The sequence below is a fragment of the Pseudochaenichthys georgianus genome, chromosome 5, assembly GCF_902827115.2.
Source record: "Pseudochaenichthys georgianus chromosome 5, fPseGeo1.2, whole genome shotgun sequence".
Taxonomy (NCBI): domain Eukaryota; kingdom Metazoa; phylum Chordata; class Actinopteri; order Perciformes; family Channichthyidae; genus Pseudochaenichthys; species Pseudochaenichthys georgianus.
Genome location: NC_047507.1, coordinates 25773640 through 25800057, shown reverse-complemented (window position 1 = coordinate 25800057; position 26418 = coordinate 25773640). Strand labels below are relative to the sequence as shown.

The following is a 26418-nucleotide window of genomic DNA, read 5'->3' as shown; positions in this document are numbered from 1 at the left end:
AAAATTATACGATTTAAAATAAAAGCAATAACTGTGGCTTGATATTGAGTAAGAACATGTTTTTATGAACCACACAGCTTCCGGTCTTCCACGACCCGACCGGAGAAAAAGACGTGCTGCAGCCTGCAGGCACGAAACACGTTACCAGTAGAAATACATTGCTTTTAAAATCGTGCTGTGCAACACGAAAAAAAGGGGCAAATCGTGATGGTGAACACGAATCAATAGATTAAAAATCGTGTTGGTGAACACGAAATGCCGTGAGACTGGGTTGTAGATACATACTGCAGGATTGTAATTAGAAATGATTATTAGATATTAAATATAACCCTGATAAATGCCATGCTAACTAAATAACACTGAGCAAACTGAAAATACTAGATTCTACATTGATTGTGTATTATTAATTAGATTTAGCTTATAATTAAATGTGCAGCTTTTTGTCAAGAGTGTCTGATTCACTGACTAATGCAGATTATATTTATGACTAATATTGATCAGGCAGTTATATCAGATCTATTAACAGTGGCAGTAAATAAGACTTAATTGTATGTCGAAGACGGAGATGCGTCTTTCTATGTTAATGTACAGATGTTTTATTTAATGCTTAACTCCTATCAACATGACTTATAATTGAAGATTTTGTTTATTTCATCAAATATTCCTAATATAAGTATATAATATAGCCAGAGAAAAAGACAAACACAAATGTGAATTAATTCTATTTCTTTATTTCATGTCAAGATATCTTTTTTTCATATGAACGTATGCCTCATAATAAAAGAACGTGTTTAAAGAACAAAGTCAATCGTGGCTCACAAAATAAAAGCATTCTCTCATAATATACTTTACAAAGTCATCTTACAACAAACAAAAACACAAGAACAATGTGTCGATGCAACAGCAGAGTACCATAAATCAAAGTTCCTCACTAAACGTTTGACTTGAACCTAACTGCGACAAAAGAAAAGAAGATCTGTACATACAAATACAGTTTAGCTCCTGAGATTCTCCATGGGACAGTCACTGCTCCAAACCTGAACCACGGCAACAGTAGCACCAGTGGCAAGATTTCACTGTCATCCTTTTTGCCTGCTTTGGTTAAAAACTGTACTCTGTTACAAACCCCAGATGCAAAATTGCAGCGGTGGAAGATTTGGAGCAAAATCTGACCCCGTCATACACAACTGGTGAAGCAAACAAGTGCCAACATGAAACTGCAGCCAGAATAAAGTCTGAACCTTATCCTCCTGCCCTTACTTGATCCAATCCTCATCACCTGTGAAGATCTCTGGTGATCAAAAAGGAAAAATAGGGACCAATGTTCCGGTTGTTATAAAAGTAGATATAATGTGGTGTTGGAGTATAATTATCTCTTGTTCACAACAACATTTACAGGCAATGAATGACGAGACTCTCTTTAGCGACTGGAAACTTTGGTGATGCAGAAGCGGCTTGAGATACCTGAACACTTCACTTTTATATTGCTTTGACAAAAGTTATCATATGCTGTACAATATTCACTGATGACACAACCGCATTCACACAAGAAAACCTGACATGAATTTGGCGAGCATATATGTATGTATACAGGAGGAGCTGCAGAGATTGTGTCGTCTACTCTCAGATTTTCGAAGACGATGGTTTACGGCTGGTACTATCACACGGTTTACATTTTCCATCACCACCTCCCAAACTTAAATCTATACACAACAAAGTGGTATTGGTCAGTGGAGGAGGCGTTTTCCATAGTTTTTTTTATCTTCTCATATGCCTCCCTTTCATAACTTCCTCCCCTCAGCCAGAGATAAACTGAGAGCTATCCTCAGTTTTTTTCCGCTGCTTGCAGATCCAACATTTTTTTGGAGGAACAAAAACACGTTTCCATCTGTTAGGGAGATCTGTTCATCCAATAGATGCGTTCGAGACGAGTCCTCCTTTTCTTTGCCAAAGCCAAAGTCCCAGTTGACATATCACTCAGTCATCCGCCCTTTTTTCACTGCCAAAGAGTATGACGAAAAAAATCTGTTATCCTAACTTAACCCAGAAAATAGTTCCCTTAAGTAAGAAAGAGGATAGGTGACATGTTCAGCGCGGATGTCTTTCACCTCCTAGTGTCCGTTGGTCTCGGGGCCCGAGGCAGGGGTGGAAGGGGTGGAGGAGCGAGAAGCGACTGAAGCCTTTTCTCCACCAGGACTGCAAACTGAAGGAACACTGTCAGGGGTCTTCACCGCGGAAAGACCAACAGGAGAGACCCCTGCTGCTGCTGCTGCTGCCGCCCTGCTGGCAGTGATGGCAGACACTGGTTTGGGCTGAGCCTGGAGGCCTGGGCTGCAGATGAGGTGGTGCCTCTCCCAGTCTTTGTGCTGGCAGAAGGAGCCGCAGTAGCGAGCGGCGTTACAGCCGCTGCACGTCTCGCTAGCTTTACGCCCACAGTTCCAGCAACACTGAGGAAGAACAGAGAGATAACTGTAAGTTTCACAGGAATTTAAAGTCAGGAAAGAAGGAATTATAGACAGGATATGCAAGGAAGCACATACAGATTTGTGTGTCTGCTTAGTAAGCTTTTACAAAATAAAAGCATGAAACAACCTGTGAACTTATTGACATATTATTAGCTTTTCATTTGATAAGCTTGATAGCAAACAGTTTTTCAATAAAACAAAACTGCAGACAAGGAGCAATGTTGATATTAATTTTCAGTAGTGTTTCTGGCTGCCTGATGAATTTAGGTCCAATATTCATTCTGCATCAAGCTCTGTTTTTGCTCTCCACCCTGAGGGAAATATCTAACGTTTTAGCTGCTACTGTAGGTGCTAGAGGTTACATTTTTAGAGCTTTTCCACAAAAAACCACTGTGAACATCAAAACACTGATAAGCATGATAACAGTGATTCAAATATGTGAATTTACATGCAAAGAATAATAAAACTGTGATATGATAGAGACTGTAAAGCTTAGTAGAGCCGAGCTGACCATCAGACTCAGGTGATGACCATGTCACTGAGATGTAGTCATTTAATCAAATATTGTTATCAAAGGATATGATTTTAGCAGCTTTGATTTGTGTGCTTGTATGCAGAGTCTGTCTTATTAAAGCATGACCTCAAAGAACCTCCAGAATCTAAATCTCTGCTCACCTCGCTGGAATCCTCCTGCTCGTTGATGACCAAGATGGCGTCCGCTTTAGCCTTCTTCTTTGCATCGGACAAAGTCTTTTCCATCTTTGCCCTTTCAGAAGAAATCATTTCAAATGCCTTCTGCTCAGCCTCCGCTACTGCTTTCTGGACCTCATCCATGGCCTGTCGCTTCACCTCATTCACTGCTTCTTCTGCACACCAGAGGAGACAAATGTTGCAAGTTTAAACTCTGCGCAATAGCATTGGTAAAAATAGACCAAGGATCAGCACAGAGTTTAATGTTATGTGATCAAAACATTTACTCTTTAATCTTGATTTAATGCTAGAATACAATTCAACCAGGATTATCTTTATGTCTACCTTTAGCATTTTTTTTTCATACCACATCAAACACTTTTTAAACATGATGGGTGTTCTTACCAGCTTTCCTCCAGATCTCATCCGTAACGTATGCCGATCCTGGCCGAGGAGCAAAGTCTCGCTGGGAGTCTGCGGGAGAGAAGAGACAGAAGGGATTAGCACTTGCCAAGGATTATAAAGATATTAAGATGACTCATTGTTAAAATAATGTCAGATTTTGTGACTGACAGCTCAATCAAGAGAGGCTACAGAGGCATGCTTTGATATTATCTGTGTCATCCGCTCTTTTATTTTGTGCTCGATGCAAACAAGTCTGCATATCTAGGCCACACAACAACCGTAATTGTTGTATATCGGAGTCTTGGACTGATGTGAGATCTGACAGCTTTAGAAAGGAATGTGTTTGGCTTCGAGGCAATTTGCGGACCAACAAGCTGTGTCAACATTCTGTCTGTTCCCTCGAATCTATCTCTCTTTTCCTGCATCTCAATTCATGTCTGTGTCGCTACTGTGCCTCTCCAACCCCGCCACCTGGCTCATATCCTTCTTCCCCCATCTTTATATCTTCCGTCTCACCACCGCTTTTTCTCTTTTCCTTCATTTACATCCTCTCCCTTCAACCAAGCCTGTATACACCCTCCCTGCCGCCATTTCCACCCCCACTGCAATCTTCCTGAGCTCGAGCCCAGGCAGGCGGGCTTCCCGGCTGGGGGCCCAGATGGTGCTCAGGCGAGTCAGCCAGCTCTGGGTCTCTGAGCCTGCAGGACGGCAGGACAGCCCTTCTGTGGCCGATATGGCCGAGGCCAGTCCTGGCACCTGTCTGTGACTATGGACCAGCAGGGGGAAGGCAAGGCTGGCACTCAGAGAGAACTGTGCCAGGACACAGCAGACTGAGGAAGGCACTGACACCGGGCTGAGCTGCAGGACTGTTCATGACCACTAGAGGGCGTAAAGAGTATGAAATAGAAGAAAGAGGCTGTGCTGGTTGGTTCTCACAACCTTTAGTATCATTTAGTATCAACATCTCTCGGCATTTAAGTTAAGGTTTTGTGCCAATACGTGTGGCTTTATTTAGGATCTGACACTGATGCTTATTCACATTAAGCAAAAAGGATCAGTTATTCTAAAACCCAAATCATGAATAACACACACAAATGTACTACATTCCGTTCTCCTACATAGCATACGTTCTCAGAGCTTGGGTAAATAAAACCATCTGCCTGGTAGTTAATTCTACCAGACTTAATGATTTTTGTAATTTCTGGTGAACTGTCATTTTTAAGCTCACTGATTTACTGACTAACTTTGAATGGTGTTGCTTCATCCCATGGCTCATAACGCAATCTTCTCTTTGTTTAGAATACAATCATAGAGTTATTGTTTTTTGAGGCAAACCAACATAATTGAATTAAAAATAGCGGTACCAACCTGACTCTGCTGAGTGGGGACTGTGTGTCTTGGAGAAGGGAGTGGAGGCGGACCCTCCTTTGCGGGGGTCCTCCTGCTCGCTCGAACGCCGTCTCCAGTAGTTGAGCTCCTCGCGGTCGGACTCCTGGCATCGTCTGAGCACGCTCACTGACCTCCGGGTCTTTTCCACCATGTCCACAATGCAGTTCAACACCTGCAGGATGACGAAGGACACACAATGTCACTGACTTGAGTTTCTTAAAGGTTCCCTATTATACTGTTTTTCATCAATAGATTATAGCTCTCAGATATATACAAAACATGTCTCTGAAGTGTTTGGCTCCAAGTACGAAACAGATCATTGCCGCATCCCATAAACCCCTCTGTTTCAGCCCTGTTTCAAAAGTGCTGATTCTCTGTCTGTTACTTGAGATGAAAATAAGGAGCCACTCCCCACGCCCCTCTGATACCTCATTCACACCAACGCAACTCCGGTTCAAGCTCCGTGTTAGAGCTTTTCAGGTTCAGAACCGGTTCTTCGGTTTAGCTCGGGCTCTTTTCACACCGCCCAGAGTCCGACTGGTGCTGCTTCTTTGCGTCATCGTTTGCGTCATGACGTAACCGTTTGCGTGCCTGCTTCATAAAGCCAAACTGCGCGGATGAAATCAGTTGCATTCATTTCTTATGGCTCTATCTGCAGCTTTTCTGGAGTCATTTCTGTGGTTTACTATATTCTATAAAAAAGTGTACTCGTGTCAATAAAGGTTTTTTTTAAAACACAACTGTTTCCGAGGTCGGTCTTATTTCTTAAGGTGGACTGAACCATGAGTGTGGAGTAACGTTGTATCTTTCATTTAAATGAACTGTAACCTTCACCCAGGTATGTAACAGCTGTTCTCAAATGAACACGTGAAGTAAAGTTTAATTTATAGTTTTATAGATTTATAATGAGCTGTGATCAACGTGAATGCTCAGGTTCCACCTTAACACGCAGACAAGTTGCTTCACCATGAGCAGAAACCTTTATGTATACAGTCTATGGCAGAAACACTGAAACTCTTGTTAAGTTTCTCCATCGTTGTGTACAAACTGGATAAAACGCGGGTTTTTTGTTGTTGTTCAGGAGTTGATCTGCCCCTGCCCCCGCCTCGACGTAAGCGTGACGTATGCGGTGCTTTTGCTCTGGCCGGACAATTTTTTGGTGCTTGAAACGAACCGGATTCCGGAGCTAAGAGGCTGCTCCACTGCGGTGTGAAGAGGAAAACCCGGTGCTTTTCAAGCTCCAGCTCCGAACCGGCCCTGAAACACCGTTGGTGTGAATGAGGTATGAGAGATATTTGGTTCAAAAGAACACAATGGTGCTCTAGGAGGAGATTCAGGTGATTAGGTGTGTGGGGGGGGGCTAATGGTTACACAAGCCAAACAATCGTTATGACATCATAATGTGGCCAAAATCTGATCAGCTCATTTTCAGACAGGTTTTTATATAAATGGATCGGGACAAAAAGTGAGCAAATATTTTTTCCTGAAACCTTCAGAATCTCTTTACACAGAGGGGACACATGTTTATGTATACAATACATGAAAAAGTGGATTTATTACAATAGGTGACCTTTAACCAAAATAATTAATCTTATCTCATTAAATGTATTACAAATTGAGGAAATCATTTTTTGGGGGTTGCTATTTTGTCATTGCAAAAAATATTCTTTCTATATCACAAGCCATTAGCAGTAGTGGTGCCTGTCTGCATACTTACATGGTCCAGATGCCTCCATTCATCAGCCCACTCTCTGTCTGTCAGTCTGTGGTCCACCGGTTCCTCGCGGTAGCCTCCGTTAGTGCCTGATTAAAACACGCACAAGACAGACCACAGGCAAATGTGATTAACATTATTTTGAATGTACAAAGAAGCCACAAGTGACAGTAAGTGGGTACAAGTTGTGTGTGTCTATATCTGTGTTAAAGCTGAGCTGTTTTCAACACTCCACAAAACGAATGACTTCTCTTTGCATAACATTTTGAGATACAGCGGCTTCATTATTTCACTTCATTCGAGATTTATTGTGATGATCATATATTGGAATTATATATTTTCCTCACATAGCAGAAGGGACATTATTCAAAGGTAGTATTTTCTTACACCCATAATATAGTGTGACAGGAGAGAGGTAAAGTAGATGGAGGGCAGACAATAAGAAAAGAGTCAAGATGAACTGGGGGATTGTGAGCGAGAAAGGTGGGGTGAAAGAGAAAAGGAGAAGCCTGTGATGCAAAACAGACTTCCAGCAGCCACAGCCTGCACACATCTGGAAGTCAGCTGACACACACACACACACACACACACACACACACACACACACACACACACACACACACACACACACACACACACACACACACACACACACACACACACACACACACACACACACACACACACACACACACACACACACACACACACACACACACACACACACACACACACACACACACACACACACACACACACACACACACACACACACACACACACACACACACACACACACACACACACACACACACACACACACACACACACACACACACACACACACACACACACACACACACACACACACACACCCCTTGAGCTCACAGCATTCCAGTAGGGAGACACTGAGGCTGAGTGGAGTGGCTCCACTTCTAAACACAACCAGCCGGACACACACAATCTAATTCAGATTCAGTTGTTACCCAGCACTATGACTTAGTATCTAAATTGTACATTTTAAAGTAATAACAGTTTGCAAAAACAAGCTTGTGCTCACGCAGAGAGCAACACATTTATTTAAACATGTCAGAGAAACACACTCACTTCAAAGACTTAGCTAACCACAATCTCTTAAAATTGAGCAAGAAACATCCAACAAGAAGCCACATGCACACTAGGTCGGCTCAAAAAAAAAAAATGTCTTCATGCACACACACACACACACACACACACACACACACACACACACACACACACACACACACACACACACACACACACACACACACACACACACACACACACACACACACACACACACACACACACACACACACACACACACACACACACACACACACACACACACACACACACACACACACACACACACACACACACACACACACACACACACACACACACTCACACTCTCTCTCCTTTCCCTCGACCTCTTCTCTACTCCTGGTTTTCATCAGTGTTCATCAGTTCAAAGCCACAAGTGTGTGGACTGATGTGTTTATGTGTGTGTGTGTGTGTGTGTGTGTGTGTGTGTGTGTGTGTGTGTGTGTGTGTCTATGAGTTAAGTGGCGGCAGGCGGGCGGGAGGCTGTCAGACAAGGGACTAAGGCCTCGTAAACACAGCACCTCTACCATGAACATATCAAGGTATGTTTCTGTGTGTGTGTGCCTGTGTCTGTGAGCTACTGCTGTTTCCACTGCGTGCTGACAAGTCTCAAATGGAGGCTAGATATACACCAGAGCAGATCCAACCCTCCCTGCCTGGACAGTATGGCTCTGTTTATACACACATGTAGACTCCAGAGATATGTATGGGGACTGCAACACAAACACACAGACCACCCCCGTATCACTCACAGTATGTGTCTGTGTGTGTGTGTGTGTGTGTGTGTGTGTGTGTGTGTGTGTGTGTGTGTGTGTGTGTGTGTGTGTGTGTGTGTGTGTGTGTGTGTGTGTGTGTGTGTGTGTGTGTGTGTGTGTGTGTGTGTGTTGTGAAGTTTTACATTACATTAAACGTTTTTGGGTTGAATTAATTTGTGAAGAAGATACAGATATGCTGAAGGTAGTGGAGACAGAGCAGAAATGATTGAAGCAGAAAGGGGCAGGTTCTGCTAGGTAATGGCTGAAAGCGCCACATGATAGGAGGATGTCAGAGTCACAAAATGAAAACAGCATGGTTATTTAGTTGGTTGCTCAAGAGGAGGGAGAATGAGGGAGTGAGGAAGTGGCGTAATTGTAATTACATTAAAAGTTTTTGGGTTTAATTTATTTGCAGCAATGTAATTAATCTAATAATTTAAGTACGCACACCAAATGAGAGGCAACAATTGATGAATGTCTGATGCTTGTTTAAATAAACTATCCACTACCAGCAGCTACGACTGAGATTGAACATCTCTTTAGAAATAAATACTTAGACTTATCAGAACTTTACGTACCAGGTAGTCTGGGCCTGTCTTTGAGCTCACGGATCTCCAACAAGCGCTGGCTGTGCTCGCGGTGTAGGATATGTGGTGCTGCGATGTCATCCAGGGCGTAGTGCTGCAGGGGGGGAGGGGTCGGGTGAAGCTGGGTGCTGATGGGCAGCGGGTGGGCGGGGCTGTGTCGGGGAGCAGGGCTGATGGTGCAAATCCGTTTGGCGGCAGGTTCCATGGCTGCGGGGGGACGTTCATGGAAACCATTCTCTTTAGCTCTGCAGAAGAATGACAGCTGTTTATATACGATTCAACTAACATACAGAGATGGTAAAAGTACACGCATCCTTTACTCAAGTAGAAGTACAGATACTCGTGTTTAAAAATACTCTGGTAAAAGTACTGACTAAACTTCTTTATTCAAGTAAAAGTAAAGAAGTATGGGCTTCAAAATGTACTTAAGTAAAAAGTACCCATAACTACCAACTGTTTTAAAGAGTAACTGAACTCACTTTATATTAATAGAACAATAATGTCATTGTTAGCTAATGAATGTTTCGATGCTGAACAACGGCAACATGACAACGTTTCCATGGTCCCTCTTCTTTAGAGAAGACCAATGATGGATTCAAATCAACATAATAATGATCAAGCCACCAAACACAGATTAAAACTAAAGTAACGAGCCTGTTTTGAAAATGTAAGAAGTAGAAAGTCATCAGAAAAATAAGTAGTGGAGTAAAGTACTGATACCAGAAAAATTTACTTAAGTACACTAACAAAGTATTTGTACTCCACTACTTCCCACCTCTGTTAACATGTAGTATTTTCTAACCTGTGGGGGCTGTGTCTCTTGGTCACTGTCTCTGGAGGCTCCATCAGTAGCTCCGAGGAGTCTGGAGAGGAGGCCATGGTGGTGCTCAGCAGGAGATGCTCGTGCTGGGACAGATACTGGGCAGGGGTCTGCTTGGCTGCCCGTGCACAGTGGAGGAGCTCTCTCTGCAGCAGGGGGAGGTTGGCCTGGAAAGAAGACAAATAGAAAGTCTAAAAAACTCTGGCAAGTAAACTAATCTTCCTATTTTTGATAGAACCCTGTTGTACCAGTTGAAATATCATCCGTCTGTCACTCACATGAGTCACACCTTACATTCAGAGTAAACACAAAAAAGAAAATGAGCACTAGTCAGCTTATCATTAAAGTAGTGGGGGGGGGGGAGCTGGAGCCAGGAGACCACCAGCAAACTGTACCAGGGCGAAGAGACAGTGTAAGTTATGCCTCCCTGGACGCTATAGTGGGAGTGGGGGGTTTTAAGTGGGGGCACTGACTCCTTGAGGTCTGGCTGTAAGGCTCAATTTGGGTCTGGGTGTTGTTCTGCGGCTGCCTCCATGGTGGCTGTGGCCTCCCTGGCCCAAACGAAAATAAATGTGTTTTCTATGCTGCTGCTGCTGAAGTTGGTTACTCATTACTGTGTTGATCAAAGCATAGATAAAGAGGCTTATACACTTAGAAACATTTCATAACAAATGATACACTGACTCCACTTCTCCCTCATTGCTTACCTTCCCTCTTTTTTAAATGTTTATCTGTGACTGTCTCAGTCCTATCTTTCCATCTCGCTTTTGTTCCCCGCATTTCCCTAATTAGGAACAGACTCCGGTGTGTTTGCAATTACACCACTTCCTCACTCCCTCATTCTCCCTCCTCTTGAGCAACCAACTAAATAACCATGCTGTTTTCATTTTGTGACTCTGACATCCTCCTATCATGTGGCGCTTTCAGCCATTACCTAGCAGAACCTGCCCCTTTCAGCTTCAATCTGTCTCCACTAGCTTCAGCATATCTGTACCTTCTTCACAAAAGGTGCTGATCGATCTGCTTTATGGTCCACTCTTTGTCACACCACTATGCTCTCTTCCCCCCCCCTATCTCCCATGCTTCCCTCCCCGGGGCCCCAGCCATCGGACACGTGCTGTGTGTCAGTTGAGCAGAGGGCTCTCTGGGGTTCAGCGGGGCGGATGTTGGATTGGCGGCGCCTTGGCAGCTGAATGGTCTTTTAAAAACAGGACACACTTAAGCTCATAAAAAAGGGAAGGGAACACTTTATAGGCATGTTCCACACTTCCGAGTTCCCACTTTTCCCTCTTTCCTCCTTATCCACATCACCCTAACTTTGTCCCATTTGTTGATTTCTCTCCTACTCTTTTTCTTAGTGCTGACTACTCTAATATGAGTTGGAATTGAGTTGTAGGGACCCCACCTTCTCGTATAAATTAAAAGAAGGAGGGGAACAGAGGTTTCTTGTATAAGCACTCTCGGGCAGACAGATGGAGGGGCTCCAAAGGTGACTAATAGGTAAGTGTGGAAAAACAGCAGATTTCAACTGACTGAAGATTTATAGGCTGCTTTACCGAGGGGAGCTACTAAAAAGTATACTCTTGCAGACTCCCCTGGTTACAAAGGGGCTCAAAGAGGCAGTTTAACACACCGACTCATCTGCTGCTCGTCAAGTCAACACGCAGATCTCAATAAGTCACTTTGAACTGCAGATGCTGTTCATTCAGTTGGAGAATACACATATTCTTATTTATTACTACTGTATTTTATCCTAGAAACACAGTAATAAAATCAAACGAACATATGATTTTCCCAACATGACTCGCAAGCTCTGGTGTGATTGCCATTATTGACATCATATTGAATGAATGTTATGTAATCGAATAACCTTGTCTTTGTCACGTTACTCTGCAATAAATGATGCTGCATTCAACCAACTCAGCCAGGAGAAGTGGGGGTGATCCTTATATTATTCTGAAGGGGTAACCATAGGGTGAAGGGTATACAAGTTAAACTGAGACGGGAAGAAAATACTGCTGCCAAGGGAAAAAAGGAAGTAGTCCAACTGAATAATGCAAAGCAAATATTGGTAGATGGACGGGAGGTTGAAGATGTGTTTACCTTGAGGAAAGGAATAACAAAGGGCCGTAGGGGGAAATTGGTAGCCTCCTGAAGCCGTGAATGGAACTCCTCAATGGTAACTGTGGAATTCTAGGAGACAAAAAAGTGAGGTTAAACAAATAAGTCAATCCGTCATGAAGACAACAGCAGATACATATTCTAAGAATAAATTATCTTCCACACAAGAACTTACCACAAGGGCCAGAACCAGGCTGCGGACACTGTCTCCAATCTCAGGAGAGATGTCGTTGCCAAACTGCTGCAGCGTGGTCAGGAAGCGTTTCAGCTTGCTCAGCTGGCGAGCCCCGCAGGTGGCCGGCAGCTGCTGGTTGGCCAGCGAGGAGGAAGATGAAGAGGACGGTCCGTTGCTGTAACGCTGCGGTGGAGATGGCACTGCATTCAGGGTTGGTGGGGAATGATGATGATTCCCATTGGTCACTGGGGAGAAAACAGAGAAGAAGAGGGGAGAAATTAATATTGTCCTCCTTTCTAGTGGACCCATTCATGACATTAAGGATATCGTGAAAATTACGCCTTAGGATAGCTGTTTATAGAATGAAAGAAACCTTGTGTAAGAAAACATTCTAGAAGGACCCTTACATGCTGTGGTGGAAAAGGAGGCCGGGCGAGGGCCGCTGGGGTTGACAGAAGGCAGGGGGGGCATCGTGGAGCTGATGGGGGCTGATCTGGAATGAGTCTTAGCATCCACAGGAGAACCGGGCATGGCAGGGCTCTTCTTCTCTCTACTGTCTGCAGAAAGAGAAAGAGAGAGGTCAGCTGTGGTTAAAAAATGTTGTTGTCAAATTCACAATTCTCTGTGAATTAAACGTACAGCATATACACAAATTAATTTCAAAGATACAACCACATATTATTGAAGAAAAAAGAGAAGCAATGTAATGTGTTCAAATTACAAATAAACAGGCAAATAAAAAAGGCAGCTGTTGCTTTCAGCCCAATAGTTTAAATGAATGCAAACGTTTCAGGTCTATAGCCACAAAAGAAAACAAAAATGCCCACCCCCCAAACCCACTTCAACATCATACAACACATACTGCCAGGGCACCAACCACCCTGCACCAGCCCCCCCCCCCCCTCCCCATCAAAGAGCCAGATGTCTAAAGTTTAGCCCCTCACTCCAACTATTCAGATCAATAACAGAAGAAATGCTGAAGAAGCCTATTGTGTGGGAGAAGAATGCCCCCTCATTGAGCTCCCAAGTAAATGGGGGGTGGTGTGTAGGGGGGACAGGGTTATTTCACGCTTTACTAACAAGATAGGCAAAGCTTTTGAATGTTAAACGCAACTTCTCAATATGCTATTGCCTCTGAATGAGACCACCAGATAAGGGGTATGGATAAAGTGAAATGGGGGTGTGGCGGCGGCGAGATGTGGGATCAGAAGCCGTCTTTGTCTCTTGGAGTTCCATGAAGACAGGGTCCCGTCTCCATTTAGAGTGGATCAGACTTTTCTAACTGCTTTAAGAATGGACGATTAATAGACAAGCCTGGTCTCACAGGTCATGGGTCAGCTGAGAGCAGCTTTTTAAATGTGGTTTCATGCTTTTAGGGCTTTGGTTTCAATGGCACCCATTATATCTTTTTCACAGCTATGAACTCTGCATGGCCTTGAGCCACAGGGGGCCAGTTTATAAAGGCTTCAGTTAGGAGGTTTAAGCCGTCAGTTGGTAACTCGTGAGAACTCGTAAGGATACATTGAAAAAATAAAAGAAATCAGTGCACTAAGAATTCAGAGAAAAGTTTTGTTGTACGCTGAGGGGGTCTAAGGATGGAGGGTGTCACATGCTTTATACACCCTAAAGACTTTGGATTATATAAATGCAATTTGATTGATTGATAAACAAGCATGATTGCGCACACAAAATAAACTCCACAACAAAGCTCTCAGCCATGCTTTCTCTTTCTAGACTGAATCTGCACACTTCAATCTGCACTCATCTGCCGTGTCTGCAATACTTCCCTGAAAATGGAAAACAATATGCACTTAACCTGAATGGAAATCTAATAAAAGCTAACTTTTGTTATGTATTACAATGCACCGACTGCTGCTGAATGACCCAGCCAGCAGCAAAATACAGTTAAGCCTCTTTTAAACGTTCTCCTATGTAGTAGTTTTAACCAACATTTTAAAATACAACATGCTAACATGACCAACCTGAAAATGTAATACATTCCCAAAAGTGTATTATGGAAATAATGCAATTATCGCATTATCACGTGCTATATCCCTCCGGTTCTTTCTCAGCCCTGTGGCCTGTCTGCCATCACTCCACCTGTTCCCCAACACAGGGGGCAGGAAGGAGGGATCTATGTAGACATTTGGACATCACACACGCGGCCTGCCAGTGCACCGCAGGAAGCCAAATTCAACACGCACACACCAGTTCCAAAGCTTACACTCCATCCGTATGGCCCGAAAATTAGACTGACATCTCAATAACAGAATCAACAGGGCGCAGACCTGGCCTTAGGGTCAGGACTGTGACCATGTAAACAACTGCATATTTACACATGAGCTAGGATTTGGACCTGTGCTAACGAGCTGCATTGAAATGTATTCACATCATCAACATGTATCTACTGGCTGGGAACGGACTGTCCTTCTTGAAAAGCTGCTTGTTAGCCTCTATTGTTTGACTGACAGGTCCACATGAACCCATAGAACATAAACATGCTCAACAGATACAACATGTGTATTATTGCACATCCCATGTCAGCGTAGAACGGGGAAATTGGGTTACAGCTGTGTTCTTGTAATCTTAAGATGTGGTATGGTCTGTTAGCCATGCCAGAGGTAATGGCCAAAACAGGAGACATCAGGTGTGTGTGCAATGCATGGAGTGCTGACAGCCCGTAGAGAATTGCCTCTGCCTGTCAATTAGACAGCATTCATAACTGGATGACTTCATCAGGCTTAAGAGCACCTGGGTCCATCCATCGTGTAAAGTCACAGGATTGTCAGGGGAGGCAGCTGTTACAGCAGCCACAAAACACACACACACACACACACACACACACACACACACACACACACACACACACACACACACACACACACACACACACACACACACACACACACACACACACACACACACACACACACACACACACACACACACACACACACACACACACACACACACACACACACACACACACACACACACACACACACACACACACACACACACACACACACACACACACACACCGTACAAAGTGGTCTGATGTTAACTCAGGTGTGTGTTAGCTGAGAGGAGGATGTTGGATGTTTGTTTGGTCTAAATGCCACCTGTCATCTTTGCCCTAATGAAACAAAGGAAAGGTGCACAACGCTCTTTAGCTTTCATCATAAGGATACCGTGGAAATGTCAAGATGCAGAGAAAGCATTTGAAGTTAACTGGATTACACAGTGAGCAGACAAACATGAAATCAACTGAATATGACATTGTCCACCAGAGGACTTCATTTACTCTCTTTAAAAAAAAATGTCTGCTCACCGATTTGATGTCCCTTCTGTCTTTTCATCCCTTCTCAAATAGATCACATACATATACAAATGTTTAGAATGTGAGTAACCTGAGCTCTCTACAACAATTGTTACAGCAGGGATGGAAAACTGGTGTGCATCTGTGGAGAGGGCTGTCGTTGCTAGCCAGGTGTTCCTTGTTTGTTCAGCTTCAGGTGACGCTCGTCTGCATTAAAACATTCAATGAGCTTTAATTGCCTCTGCAGGTGAGGATTTAGAATCAGGCTCGGAGAAAAAGAGATAGAGCTAGAAGAGAGAGAGAAGGGCAAACAGAAGATGGTGATCCCCATCGAGCCACTACTGTAACTGAAGACTTCATTCAATTGGAAATGACAAGAAAATGAAGTGCCGAGAGCGAGAACATTAATTGACCTCCTTAAGTGAAGTGAGGATGGATATACTTTAAATCAGTAGAAATAAATGAAGCTTAATGTGATGTTTAAATAAATGTGTTCAGTGTTAGGATGTATTAAGCTCATGGTTTAAGAAGTTAAAACTCTCTGGCAGCTGAGAGTCACGAGGCGTGTGTGTGCGAGGGTGTTTGCTGATTTAGGATTGTGCGTGTACCCGCGCCTCGCTGCTATCTCTGTCCTGTCATTGTAGATGAGGTGAGAGAAGACGTAACTCAGGCCTGACGCATTTATCAAGGAGCAAAAAGACAATTCAGAGCATGGGCAATGCTACAACTATGTGGACCCAGAAGATATGTTAACACCCACAGCGAACTCAAACAAACCTTAAAACAGCTTGATAAAGGAATAATGATGAATGTTTTCCAACTAGAAATTAGTTGAGAGAAATGTGAAGAGAAAAATGTTCGCCTAGCTCATCACAAACATTGGAACTAGAGGGAAACCAAGCTAACTATGTTACAAAACAAATGTAAACCCTAAAAGGAGTCTAGAGAGTTAGCTTTCTGTCCAAGAAGTAATGTCCTAACTTTCCAAACTGAAAAAACCCACGGGTGTTTTGCCAGTTGATAAAGTTAGCCAGTCCCCAAGTGTAAACAGGAGAGCATCTTTGCTGCAGGCTTGTTTATCTTTTTCTGAGGGTGGTTAGCTTTTTCATCCGATTGTACATTTTGTATTAAGCTAGGCTAAATGTTTACATGAGTGCACAAAAAACGCAATGCATTTATAATGAAAACAGAATCAAACCATGTTGTTGTTGTATTCCATGGAAGTATAAAAGTAATGCTCTGACACTGATTCAGCCCCACGCAATTAAAACAACCTCTCAACTTGAAAAAACAGAGAGCGGACCAACAGCAATATTTCAAAGTGGACTAAGGGGGAATAATATTAATACAAATCCCAGAGTAAACTGAAAAAACAGAGAGACATACAAGGAGTGGGAAAAAAGTGAAATTGAGCAGTTGTCTTAAAGCTACAGTAAGGGGCAAAAAAGGGACAAGCTCCCTTAGCACCCATGCAACTGATGGGGGCTCTCTCTCTCATCCTCCCCCGTCCCTCCTCCTGTACCATATGGATCTAATCGGCCAAGAGCTGGCCAGCTGGGACCTCCAACAGTCACCTGTGAGGGAGGGGGGGGTGAATAAGGGACTGCTGGAGCCTCCTTCACTAAGCCAAAGCAGCACACATACACACACTTCTGCCTTCCCTCCAAGGGGTGGAGGAGGGCGTGGAGGGGAGGGGGGGATGCACGAGGCGGCTGAATGCAAGCAAGTGGACTTAAATGCCGGGGAGACAAAGGCTGCACCTGGTCCCCGTCCGTCCACGCACACTACCACAATACAGCACACATCTGTTCCTCTATCCTGCACTCCACACACACACACACACACACACACACACACACACACACACACACACACACACACACACACACACACACACACACACACACACACACACACACACACACACACACACACACACACACACACACACACACACACACACACACACACACACACACACACACACACACACACACACACACACACACACACACACACACACACACACCACACACACACACACACACACACACACACACACACACACACACACACACACACACACACACACACACACACACACACACACACACAATAACAGTCTCCCAGTGTCAGGCTGGAGTTATAACCTCATAGAGAAAGGACAAGTATTTTTAGAAGCCTTTCGCTGGGTGAATGGTGTCGAATATCTGAAAATTAGAGGACATGTGTCCCCTCTGCTTATTTCAATTAACTTAATTTATACTATTGCTCTCTTGGGACTGAGACCTCTTCAACTGTTGCCGCAATCCATTTGCCTCACTTACACGTAAGCATGTTTTACAATATGCAACGTACTGGTTTATAAAATAATGGAAAGCTACATGTTACCACTATATATTTAAAAAGGAGATTCATTTATGTTTCAAATTAAATGATGCATTAGGTCTGTACTGCAGACAAAAGTTGCCTATGTATTATCACAGTGACACTTTTACTGACTATGCAAGAGAGTTAACCAGCACTGACTTTAATAAGAAATGAGTCTGTAAATTAGAGGCGCTAGTGTTGGAGAAGGAGGGGTGCATGTAGGGAGAGAAGGGAGGGAGGGAGGGAATACCAAGGATAGAAAATACTGGTTTCATTTGGTTTCGTCAGAAAGACAAGTCTGGTTGTCAGACTCCGAGCCAGGCTGTTTTTCTTGGCTCTCTTTACCACCTTCCAGCCCCGTAGACACATTTGGACAAAATCCAATGTCAATACTTAGCTCCTCATTCTGCTAGGGAGGGGGGAGATACTAAGGGTGACAGCAAAGGGGAAGGTGAAAGATATATACAGGGAGAGGATGCAAGGACACCTGTAGGAGGACAATTAATGGGTAAAAAGTGACATATTGATATTGGGGAAGGAAGAGATATTGTGAAGAGACACAGATGTGTGTCTGGAGTTAACTTGTCACATTTCCCTGTGGCAGTAAGATAAGTCCTTGCACGACTTTGTCACTCAGTGGGATGATTACAATAACACTGCTGCTGTAAAAAAGGGACCCAGGGATGGAAATGTACCTAGTTGGCAAAGAGAGAAAGAAAACGAAAGCGGGGACGGCAAGGCAGACAGACGTCGTCAATATAAACTAAGAATGAGCAGTAAAAAGGCACAGTGATGTGATGCTGGAGTCAGAGGAGGGAGAGGAGGTTTGGCAGAGGAGGTTTGGCAGAGGAGGTTTGGGAGAGGAGGTTTGGCAGAGGACTGGGTGGGATTTTAAGTGTTTTGACGAAACAAAATAGTAGATTCAAAAGATAATATAGGAGCATTTTTTTTTATGAAGAACTATAACCATAACATAAGCCTAGTGTTCAATTTAAAAAGGTGTTATATTTAAAAAGGATAACGTTTTAAAATTAGAGCAACGGTAGTAAAAAGGTAATTGCTGTGAACTCACACACTCCTGTAGTAGCATTGGTCATAGGCTCCACTGTCACTGGGTCAAATGGATGTTTGCTATTCAGAGTGGCATGGACTTAAAAACACAGACGCTCGCCTGCGTCACAGACAGCTGAGCCACGAGGGATCTGGAAGTGGATGTGTGTCATTGTGTGTGTGTGTGTGTGTGCGTGCGCGCGCTGGCCTCATTTACCAGGTGTTGGGTTTGACATCGGTTTAGTGGAGAGAGGACAGTTATCCCTGAAGTAACACACACACACACACACACACACACACACACACACACACACACACACACACACACACACACACACACACACACACACACACCTATGAAATGGCCAGCCTGAGGAACGTGTACTGTACACACACCCACATAACTGTGACAAAACAGAGACAATTCAAATCTGTCAATCATGACCTGAACCACAAAGCTGTGACAAACACAAGTATGCAGACTCTCTCACACCAGCTTCCCTTCTCTGAGGGCCAGTAGATTATCTGCCTATCTGGTTACAAGCCTTCTCACCTCTCCGTAACTAATTGGTTAGCCTGCCCATCAATCATCATGAGCCTGGTGACTCTTTAAACCCAACACTGGAAAGTGAAAAACACTCCGCTATATGGAGGCATTAAAGTTTTTTTTCTTCTCGTTTTCTTTTTTCCCCTAGCATGTTATTTCGAGGGCGGAACAAAATGATATGATGTCAGAACAGACTTTTACGGCTCCCCTGACACACAGCGAAGATGTATATCATCATGTGTCTGGAGGATTATGACTGGGTGGCTCCTATACATTATAAACCCAGACAATCAACTTAACCCGCAGCCAGGCAAAATACTGTTTCTCTTTTGCTCTGTTCTCGGGTTGACATACATACACAGGCGCACACTCTGAACTAGTAAGTTACGGTAGTCCATAAAACCAAATACGAGCTCTAGACATGAGAAAACAAAGCACGCGTTGAGACGGGCCTGTTTCAGACCAGGTGTCAGAGGCCTCAACAGTCAAATGGCCTGGGCTCGGGTCCAACCAGATGTTGTTATCACCATGGGCCATGTTGAAGACATTTACACGGTTCTTCTCGACCCAGAGTGAGTGCAATGAAGCAATGACTCAGTAGGTTTAATTTGCCTCGACCTTAAGTTTGACATTTAAGCCATTTCATAGAAGGATTTATACAAGTTGTTATCAAGATCTTCCCTTTCAGTTTTCTAGACTCAAAATGTGTTTTCTCAGACTAAATTGCAATGTATAGTAGTGTATGCAATGTTGCCATTTCTCTGATCAGGCTTTCAAAAACGTGTCGTACCTCCGACAAGTCGTAGAGCACACTAGAACATAATTTGGGCAGAAGCAATGTTCTTCAAAAACTAAAAAACAATAACTTAACTTACATATTTTTGTGAAATAAAGACATTGTACTTTTCTCCAAGCATTGACTACAAATGTGACCAATCCATCCTTCTCAGGTTATGGGGATGCATTGAATCGAAGCTGAGCAGTCGGTATGTGCCTTAAGCAGAGTTGTGTGTAGGCTTAGCTCTGCTGTATCAAAGACGACAGCTCGACAGATGCTGACAGAGACAGATAAGTAAAACAAAGAGGCCAGCTGTGCACAACACAATTGAGGAGAACAGGACAGAGATAGCTGTGGAGGTTGAGTGTTAACTTGTCAGTGTGGGAGCAGAGGAGTGTTTTCATTTGTGTTATCATTGTGTGTGCCAATTGTATGGGTTTAAAATGCAGAAACTGTGTTTAAGAACACAGTGTATATTGTTAGTGTATCGTATGCCTTGATAACATTAAACATAATCCGTCCTGATAAAGTAAGAGTATGCTGTTGTTCTGACACAACACTGTCTATTACAAAATGTCAACCTGTGTTTCTACTTTAATTTTGTTAGCATCAGCCAAGCTCGTGACTATAATGTTCTTTTGTTTGTCAAATAAACCCATTTTCTCTGAAAGAGAAAGAAAGAAAGAAAATAATGACTGACAGACAATTCATGGCTAGAGGCTGCACCACCCATTTCTACTCCACGCACTTAACAACACCAGCACCAATAAGTGTTGCTCTTGCCTGTCCTATTGAGTATTACAATTGTCTTTTGGAGTTTTCATTGGAAAGATCCAACATTATTTCCAAGAAAGTTACACAAGTTTGAATGAGTCCTGTTGTTTTTCACCCCAGCTCACAACACATCAGTGTTCATAATCTTTGCCTCCTTGGTTAGATATTGCAAAATGTTGCTTAGAGACTCAGCTGCAGCTTTCAGAGTAAACTTTTAATGATCCAATAAGTCTAGGAAAAGCTCCCTTTTATATGAAATCCCCATTAACAATTGTGATTGTATGTGATGTATTAATGTTGTATTTACGTAGATAAATAATTTCCATAGATAACTTCAGATTTTGGATTGATGTTTAAGGAATTCAATTGAAGTAATTTTAGAGCCTTTAACCATGTGCTGATGATATTCTTCCCTCTCAGCCCAGTAAATAGAGTCCTTGTCTTGGGTCACTGAACGAGTCTCTCGGCCAGCAAAAGGTCACAACACTCCTGCAAGAGACCTCTGACTCATGCACTTAGCACATGAGAGGGCTCCCATCAATGTCAATGGGGGTGCAGTAGGAGAGACAGGGGGTGGTTGGATGCTCATTCACACAGATACGCGTATGCACACAAAAAGAGCCCTTTATACTGTCAGGAGACGTCCTCTGTGATGAAATAATCTTTCGTTGTGCTACTTGTAGTGACTGTTACTGTTAAGTGTTGACCCAATCCTCTCATGTGCACACATTCAATCACACAGCCTCATTGAACCCCTGGGGCCAGATATCACAGTCCTCACCACTGGAACTAATAGAGCACTTCCTGCACCAAACTCCTGAGGCAGCTGCTCTGTTCCGTATGTCCATGTGTCTGTTTTCAAAAAGGGGGTATTCTGTGCATGAATTCTTCAGATAATAGCACAGTGAGCAAGGGTCATGGTGGTCTGTTGCTCCATTTATTGCTACACTTTCAGCAGATAAACTCGCAGCTGGGAGGGAGGTTAAAAAAGAAGGGGAAACAGTCGGGCTACAGAACACTGTTAGACAAGCAACCTTGTACTTCAGCAGACATAATGTCTACAAGACACCTGGTACACACATGCACACACAATCACTTAGACTCAACCATAAACGTAACAAAAAGTTCAAAGCCACATAAATATATGACAAAAGCAGTAGCTGTTGAATGTGTGGGGGCAAAATATAGTCTCCGAAATAAAATACATCCTTGATCTTCTTGAACACACAGAGGCGAAACAGTGCCTGCTGTCATGAGTGTGACAGTGTCCAGCAGAGCAGACAGGGGTCCCTGGATTGAGGCTGTGCAGCAGACAGTTAGTCGCTCCTATCTCCCTGATGGACTGGTCTGGCTTAGCGTAACACTAGCCAGATCACTCTGCCTTTTCTCTGTCTGCTGTTCCCTCACACATCTCTTTCCTCCATGCACAACAAATATTTGCAAGGCACGACTGCAAAAGTTATCAGAAAAAGAGTGATCTGACACTTACTACACACAATATCCATAGTGCAACAATGCAACAATGTGCACGCAGTTGAGATTAACATTCCCACTGATGTCGGTGCTGTGTAACGTGAAGGCACAGCATGAAAGACAGACAGCCGTTTCCCTCCTCTTCCCATATGGCTGGGATACTGTACAACAGATGCACGGTTCCTCTTCTGTACCTATTTCCTCCTGCTCTGCTTTCCATGTGGACACACTGATAACAATCTGACATCTAAGTGAGATAAGCCCATTCACACATGGATCCAATCACAATGCAGTGTTTATGTATCCGGTTGAGGTACCAATTGTTGATGTTTACAGAAGTATTACTCATGGTACAGAAAGAAAACAGAAAAGTGTGTTTCTTCATTTCATATCCATTCCAGGTGGATTTTCTTATGCTTTCCACAAGTGAAAGCAAACGGGGGATCAGCAGCAAGATGAAAAATAAAGGAACAACAGAAGGCTTGGATGCTTAACTTGGGAATGTAGCTGCTTTTGTTCCGCCTAAAGATGTTTTTCTGGGAAAATTACTCAAACCATTAGATGCCAGGTTTCTGAAGCATTCTTGGTAAAACAAATATGCCACTTATGTAACCACTTTGTGCCAAACACAGTAAAGTAGCAGAATTAATAAAACATGCAGTTCCCCTGAGATATGAATCCACAAAAGTAATTTAATAAAACGACCATATACAAACAAAAAGACAACAAAGGCCACCTTAGCAAACAGTATTTCATCCATATGGCAGCAGATGTTTTTTGTGCCCGGGTGATAGAAGCAGGAGGAACAATTCATCCCTCCTACCTCGGAAGATAAGGATGAAGAGATAAGAGGAAAGGATGAGGCACCATCTGTACATCAGCACAGCGCCGCACTGGGAATTAGGATGGCACACACATACACACGAACATAAATGCACCATTTGCAAAAGCAGACACTCTCAGAAATAGAGATGTTATAATAGCCGAAAATACAAGCAGAAATGCTGAAATTCCCACTCTTCTCTCCTACCTCCACTCTAGTAGAGTCCACTCTTCAGTCCTTTGGAGAAAGTCCGCTGCAGTGACGGGGCTTCGCTGTCTTATCCTTTCCGTTTTGTCTCTTTATGTGACTCCTCGCCTTCATATGTCAGGCATGTGTTTGCATTCCCACATATGTGAGCCCCAGTGTGGCGAAGGCCAGAGCCAGAGACACAGATGGCACCCAGATGGAGACAGATCACCGAGCGAACCAGCGCTACGCGGCACTAACGCAAACTGGGTCACTTTCTTTCTGTGTTTGCAGCTTGCTCTCATGTGAATACCTCTCTATCTCCTTCCGTCGATTTACCTCCGCTGCTGTATTTGTAATGTTAAACTCTCTCTCTGTCGCTGAATTTGCGTCCTCTCATGCGCTCGCTTTCTCAAGCTCTGATCCTCCCACCCTCTCAATCTCTCGGCTGTGACTCCTCCCCTGTTTTCCCACACACTGTCCTCTCCTCTGTGTTCACGGGCCGGCTACGTCACACAGCTCCCCCCTCCCCCTCTTCCCTCCCTCCCCCCATGGATCCTGGCCAATCATCCACTGCTGACTGGCTCTATTCAACCTGCATTCACCGGCAATGGCCCCTGCAATTAACATAACTAATTGCTTTGGCACCTAAAGGCTAAACAAGAGGCTGTGCCAAGAGATACAAAAGTGTGTGCGCATGCATCTGCATGTGTGTGTGAGGGAGGGGGTCCTTTTGCAACCCTACTCCCTGCCACCCTCCCCTCTCCCCTCCAAGAGAAGAGGGGATCTCCCTTTAAAATGTTTTTATACTGACTGCCCCCTCCTTCTCGGCTCTTTCATTGATGCCCTCTTTTGTCTCAGCTCCTTAATGCGGCTCTCAGCGCTGCCTCGCCAGCCAGCCCATTGGGGGACACTTGAGGAGCATGAATGAGTTATTCTTCCCTCCTCTACTCTCTTATCCTCGGAGCTCCATCTTCACTGAGTTAAACTTAAATCACTGTCTGATTTATGCCCGGCCTCGCGCACAAGTGCTGCTGGAGACACAATGCAGGTTAAAATAATGGAGCCTGGCGGAGATTGGGCAGCCTGCATGCGATTTTCACTCTTGCCTATTATACCCTCAACAGGTTTTACTTCTAGAGAGTGAAGAGGATGGTGCTCAGCTTATTCCAAGCCTGTGGTAAATAAGGCATTAATCTGCTTTTAATTAGACAATGGAGAGAACATGATCAACGTGTGAGAATTCACAGGCACTTGGTGGAGTAAACAAACAGATAAATACAAACAGTTCATTGAGAGAAGGTGCTGCCCCTTGTCTTTGCCCTAATGCACATTACACACTTATGAACAGCACTGAATAACTTAAGCTGTAATCATTTTGGCTCGAATCCACGTTAGTTTGTAAGCATTAACAGAAAAGGCTTTTTGTTCTAATTCTTATTATTAGGTCACTATAATTATATGGGTTGTCAAAAACTACTGAATAATCATCCATAATAACCTTTATCTTCCCTCCTCTCTCCTTGTAGGCCTGCTTCATTCAGGGTGCATCTGGTCAGCCAGCAGGCTCAGAGAGAGGGCCAGGTGGCTGCGAGTGAGTGGGGGTGGAGAAATAGGAAGGCCTTGCATACTGTAACCCACATGCGATTGTAGCACATGTGAGCTGCAACTGACACCAGTGACGGACAAAGGCAACAAGTAGATATAGATTAAAACCCAGGTGCAACGACAGGCAGGTGGCAGATAATAAGCACGTCATTTTTACGTAAGCACAATGTTCTTTATCATAGGCTGGAGTTGGAAACTAAGTTGAACCATTAACTTATATCAAAAGTGAGGTTTCTACACTACCATCTTATTCAATGAGATAAGAATTTTCATTTTGATTGACAACATAATTAATCCAACAGTTTTTCCATAAACTGGCAAGTTAAAAATCATGCAACAACACTGCAACTAACAATTTATTTTCATTATCATTTAGTATTCTCTCTATGTATTGTTTGGTCTAAATGCTGTAAGAAAGGGGCAGGAATCCGCTAAGCCTTTAAAAGATTTAATCTGCCACTCCTGCTGAACTTCCTGGATCGTATTTCATTGTCTTACCTGAAGCAACTCTGCATGTGCATTAGTTTAACGAAGGACTGTTCCTCGGCCTGAAGCTCATACCCTTGAAGGAATAGTGAGAAGCTGCTTTTCATTGTGATGGGGGGGGATCAATAATGAAAAGCTGCAGGAAATAACATTTTGGATTTACAGGCTGCACACAAGCAACCGGTTTTCTTTCCACATGTGTGATTGTGCACTTTTACATATGCAAAGGTCGGTTGCAGCACTATAGAACACTATAACTGCTCCTGTCAAGAGGGTGCCAAACAAGGAGAGTAAACAGTACCACACATATAATGCTTTGTATGCATAATGTATAGCTTCCTTTTACTTTAGCTGCTCAAGTCTCAAGCAGCTGTTTATTGTGAGTGAGATTAAAAAATAGTGAGAGAGCGACAGAGCAAGAGAGTATGCAGCATCTGTTTCTGTTCACACGCTACCTCGCCAAACTTCCACTTTTAGAAAAAGTAAACAGCATTTTTTAGAGACGAAAGAAAAAAACGGGGAGGAGAAAAAGGGCAAGAGGGAACAGGGGACTTAAGGCTTGGTGATTGAGACTATGAGATATGAATCTCCAAAGTCAAAATATCAGTCTTTTACACAAATGTGTGTGCATTTAAAAAACAGAACAAATAAAGGTTGAATGTAGTATGCCCCCATGTATTTAAATTGTTAATCACACAAAACTTTACAAAGCACTGCTTAATGTCAGTCAGTATTTGTATTTTTTGTATACCATA

General features: G+C 43.5%; 1 protein-coding gene across 2 annotated transcripts; it reads right to left on the bottom strand.

Annotated features, from left to right (window-relative positions):
- Positions 1-711: 711 nt before the first annotated feature.
- cbfa2t2 (CBFA2/RUNX1 partner transcriptional co-repressor 2) lies at positions 712-24018 on the bottom strand. Of its 2 annotated transcripts, none has more exons than XM_034083962.2 (11): positions 23591-24018; positions 12657-12806; positions 12250-12494; positions 12057-12146; positions 9936-10120; positions 9125-9378; positions 6667-6752; positions 4929-5121; positions 3561-3629; positions 3141-3331; positions 712-2447 (listed from the first exon to the last, which is right to left on the bottom strand). In XM_034083962.2, the coding sequence occupies exons 2-11, from the start codon at positions 12778-12780 to the stop codon at positions 2112-2114; spliced, it is 1773 nt and encodes a 590-aa protein (XP_033939853.1). In that variant the 5' UTR covers positions 12781-12806; positions 23591-24018; the 3' UTR covers positions 712-2111. The 2 variants fall into 2 exon arrangements, with proteins under 2 accessions (XP_033939853.1, XP_033939852.1); XM_034083961.2 differs by lacking the exon at positions 23591-24018 and adding an exon at positions 15581-15701.
- Between the last annotated feature and the right edge of the window lie 2400 nt (positions 24019-26418).

Bases quoted from the DNA above. Each gene is read 5' to 3' on its own strand.
- cbfa2t2 (XM_034083961.2), bottom strand. From the start codon at position 15,608: ATGAAAAGACAGAAGGGACATCAAATCG. The intron at 6,753-9,124 runs GTACGTAAAGTT...TGTTTTAATCAG, and splicing joins AGACAGGCCCAGACTACCTG to GCACTAACGGAGGCTACCGC. The intron at 2,448-3,140 runs GTGAGCAGAGAT...GTTCTTCCTCAG, and splicing joins AGCAGGAGGATTCCAGCGAG to TGTTGCTGGAACTGTGGGCG.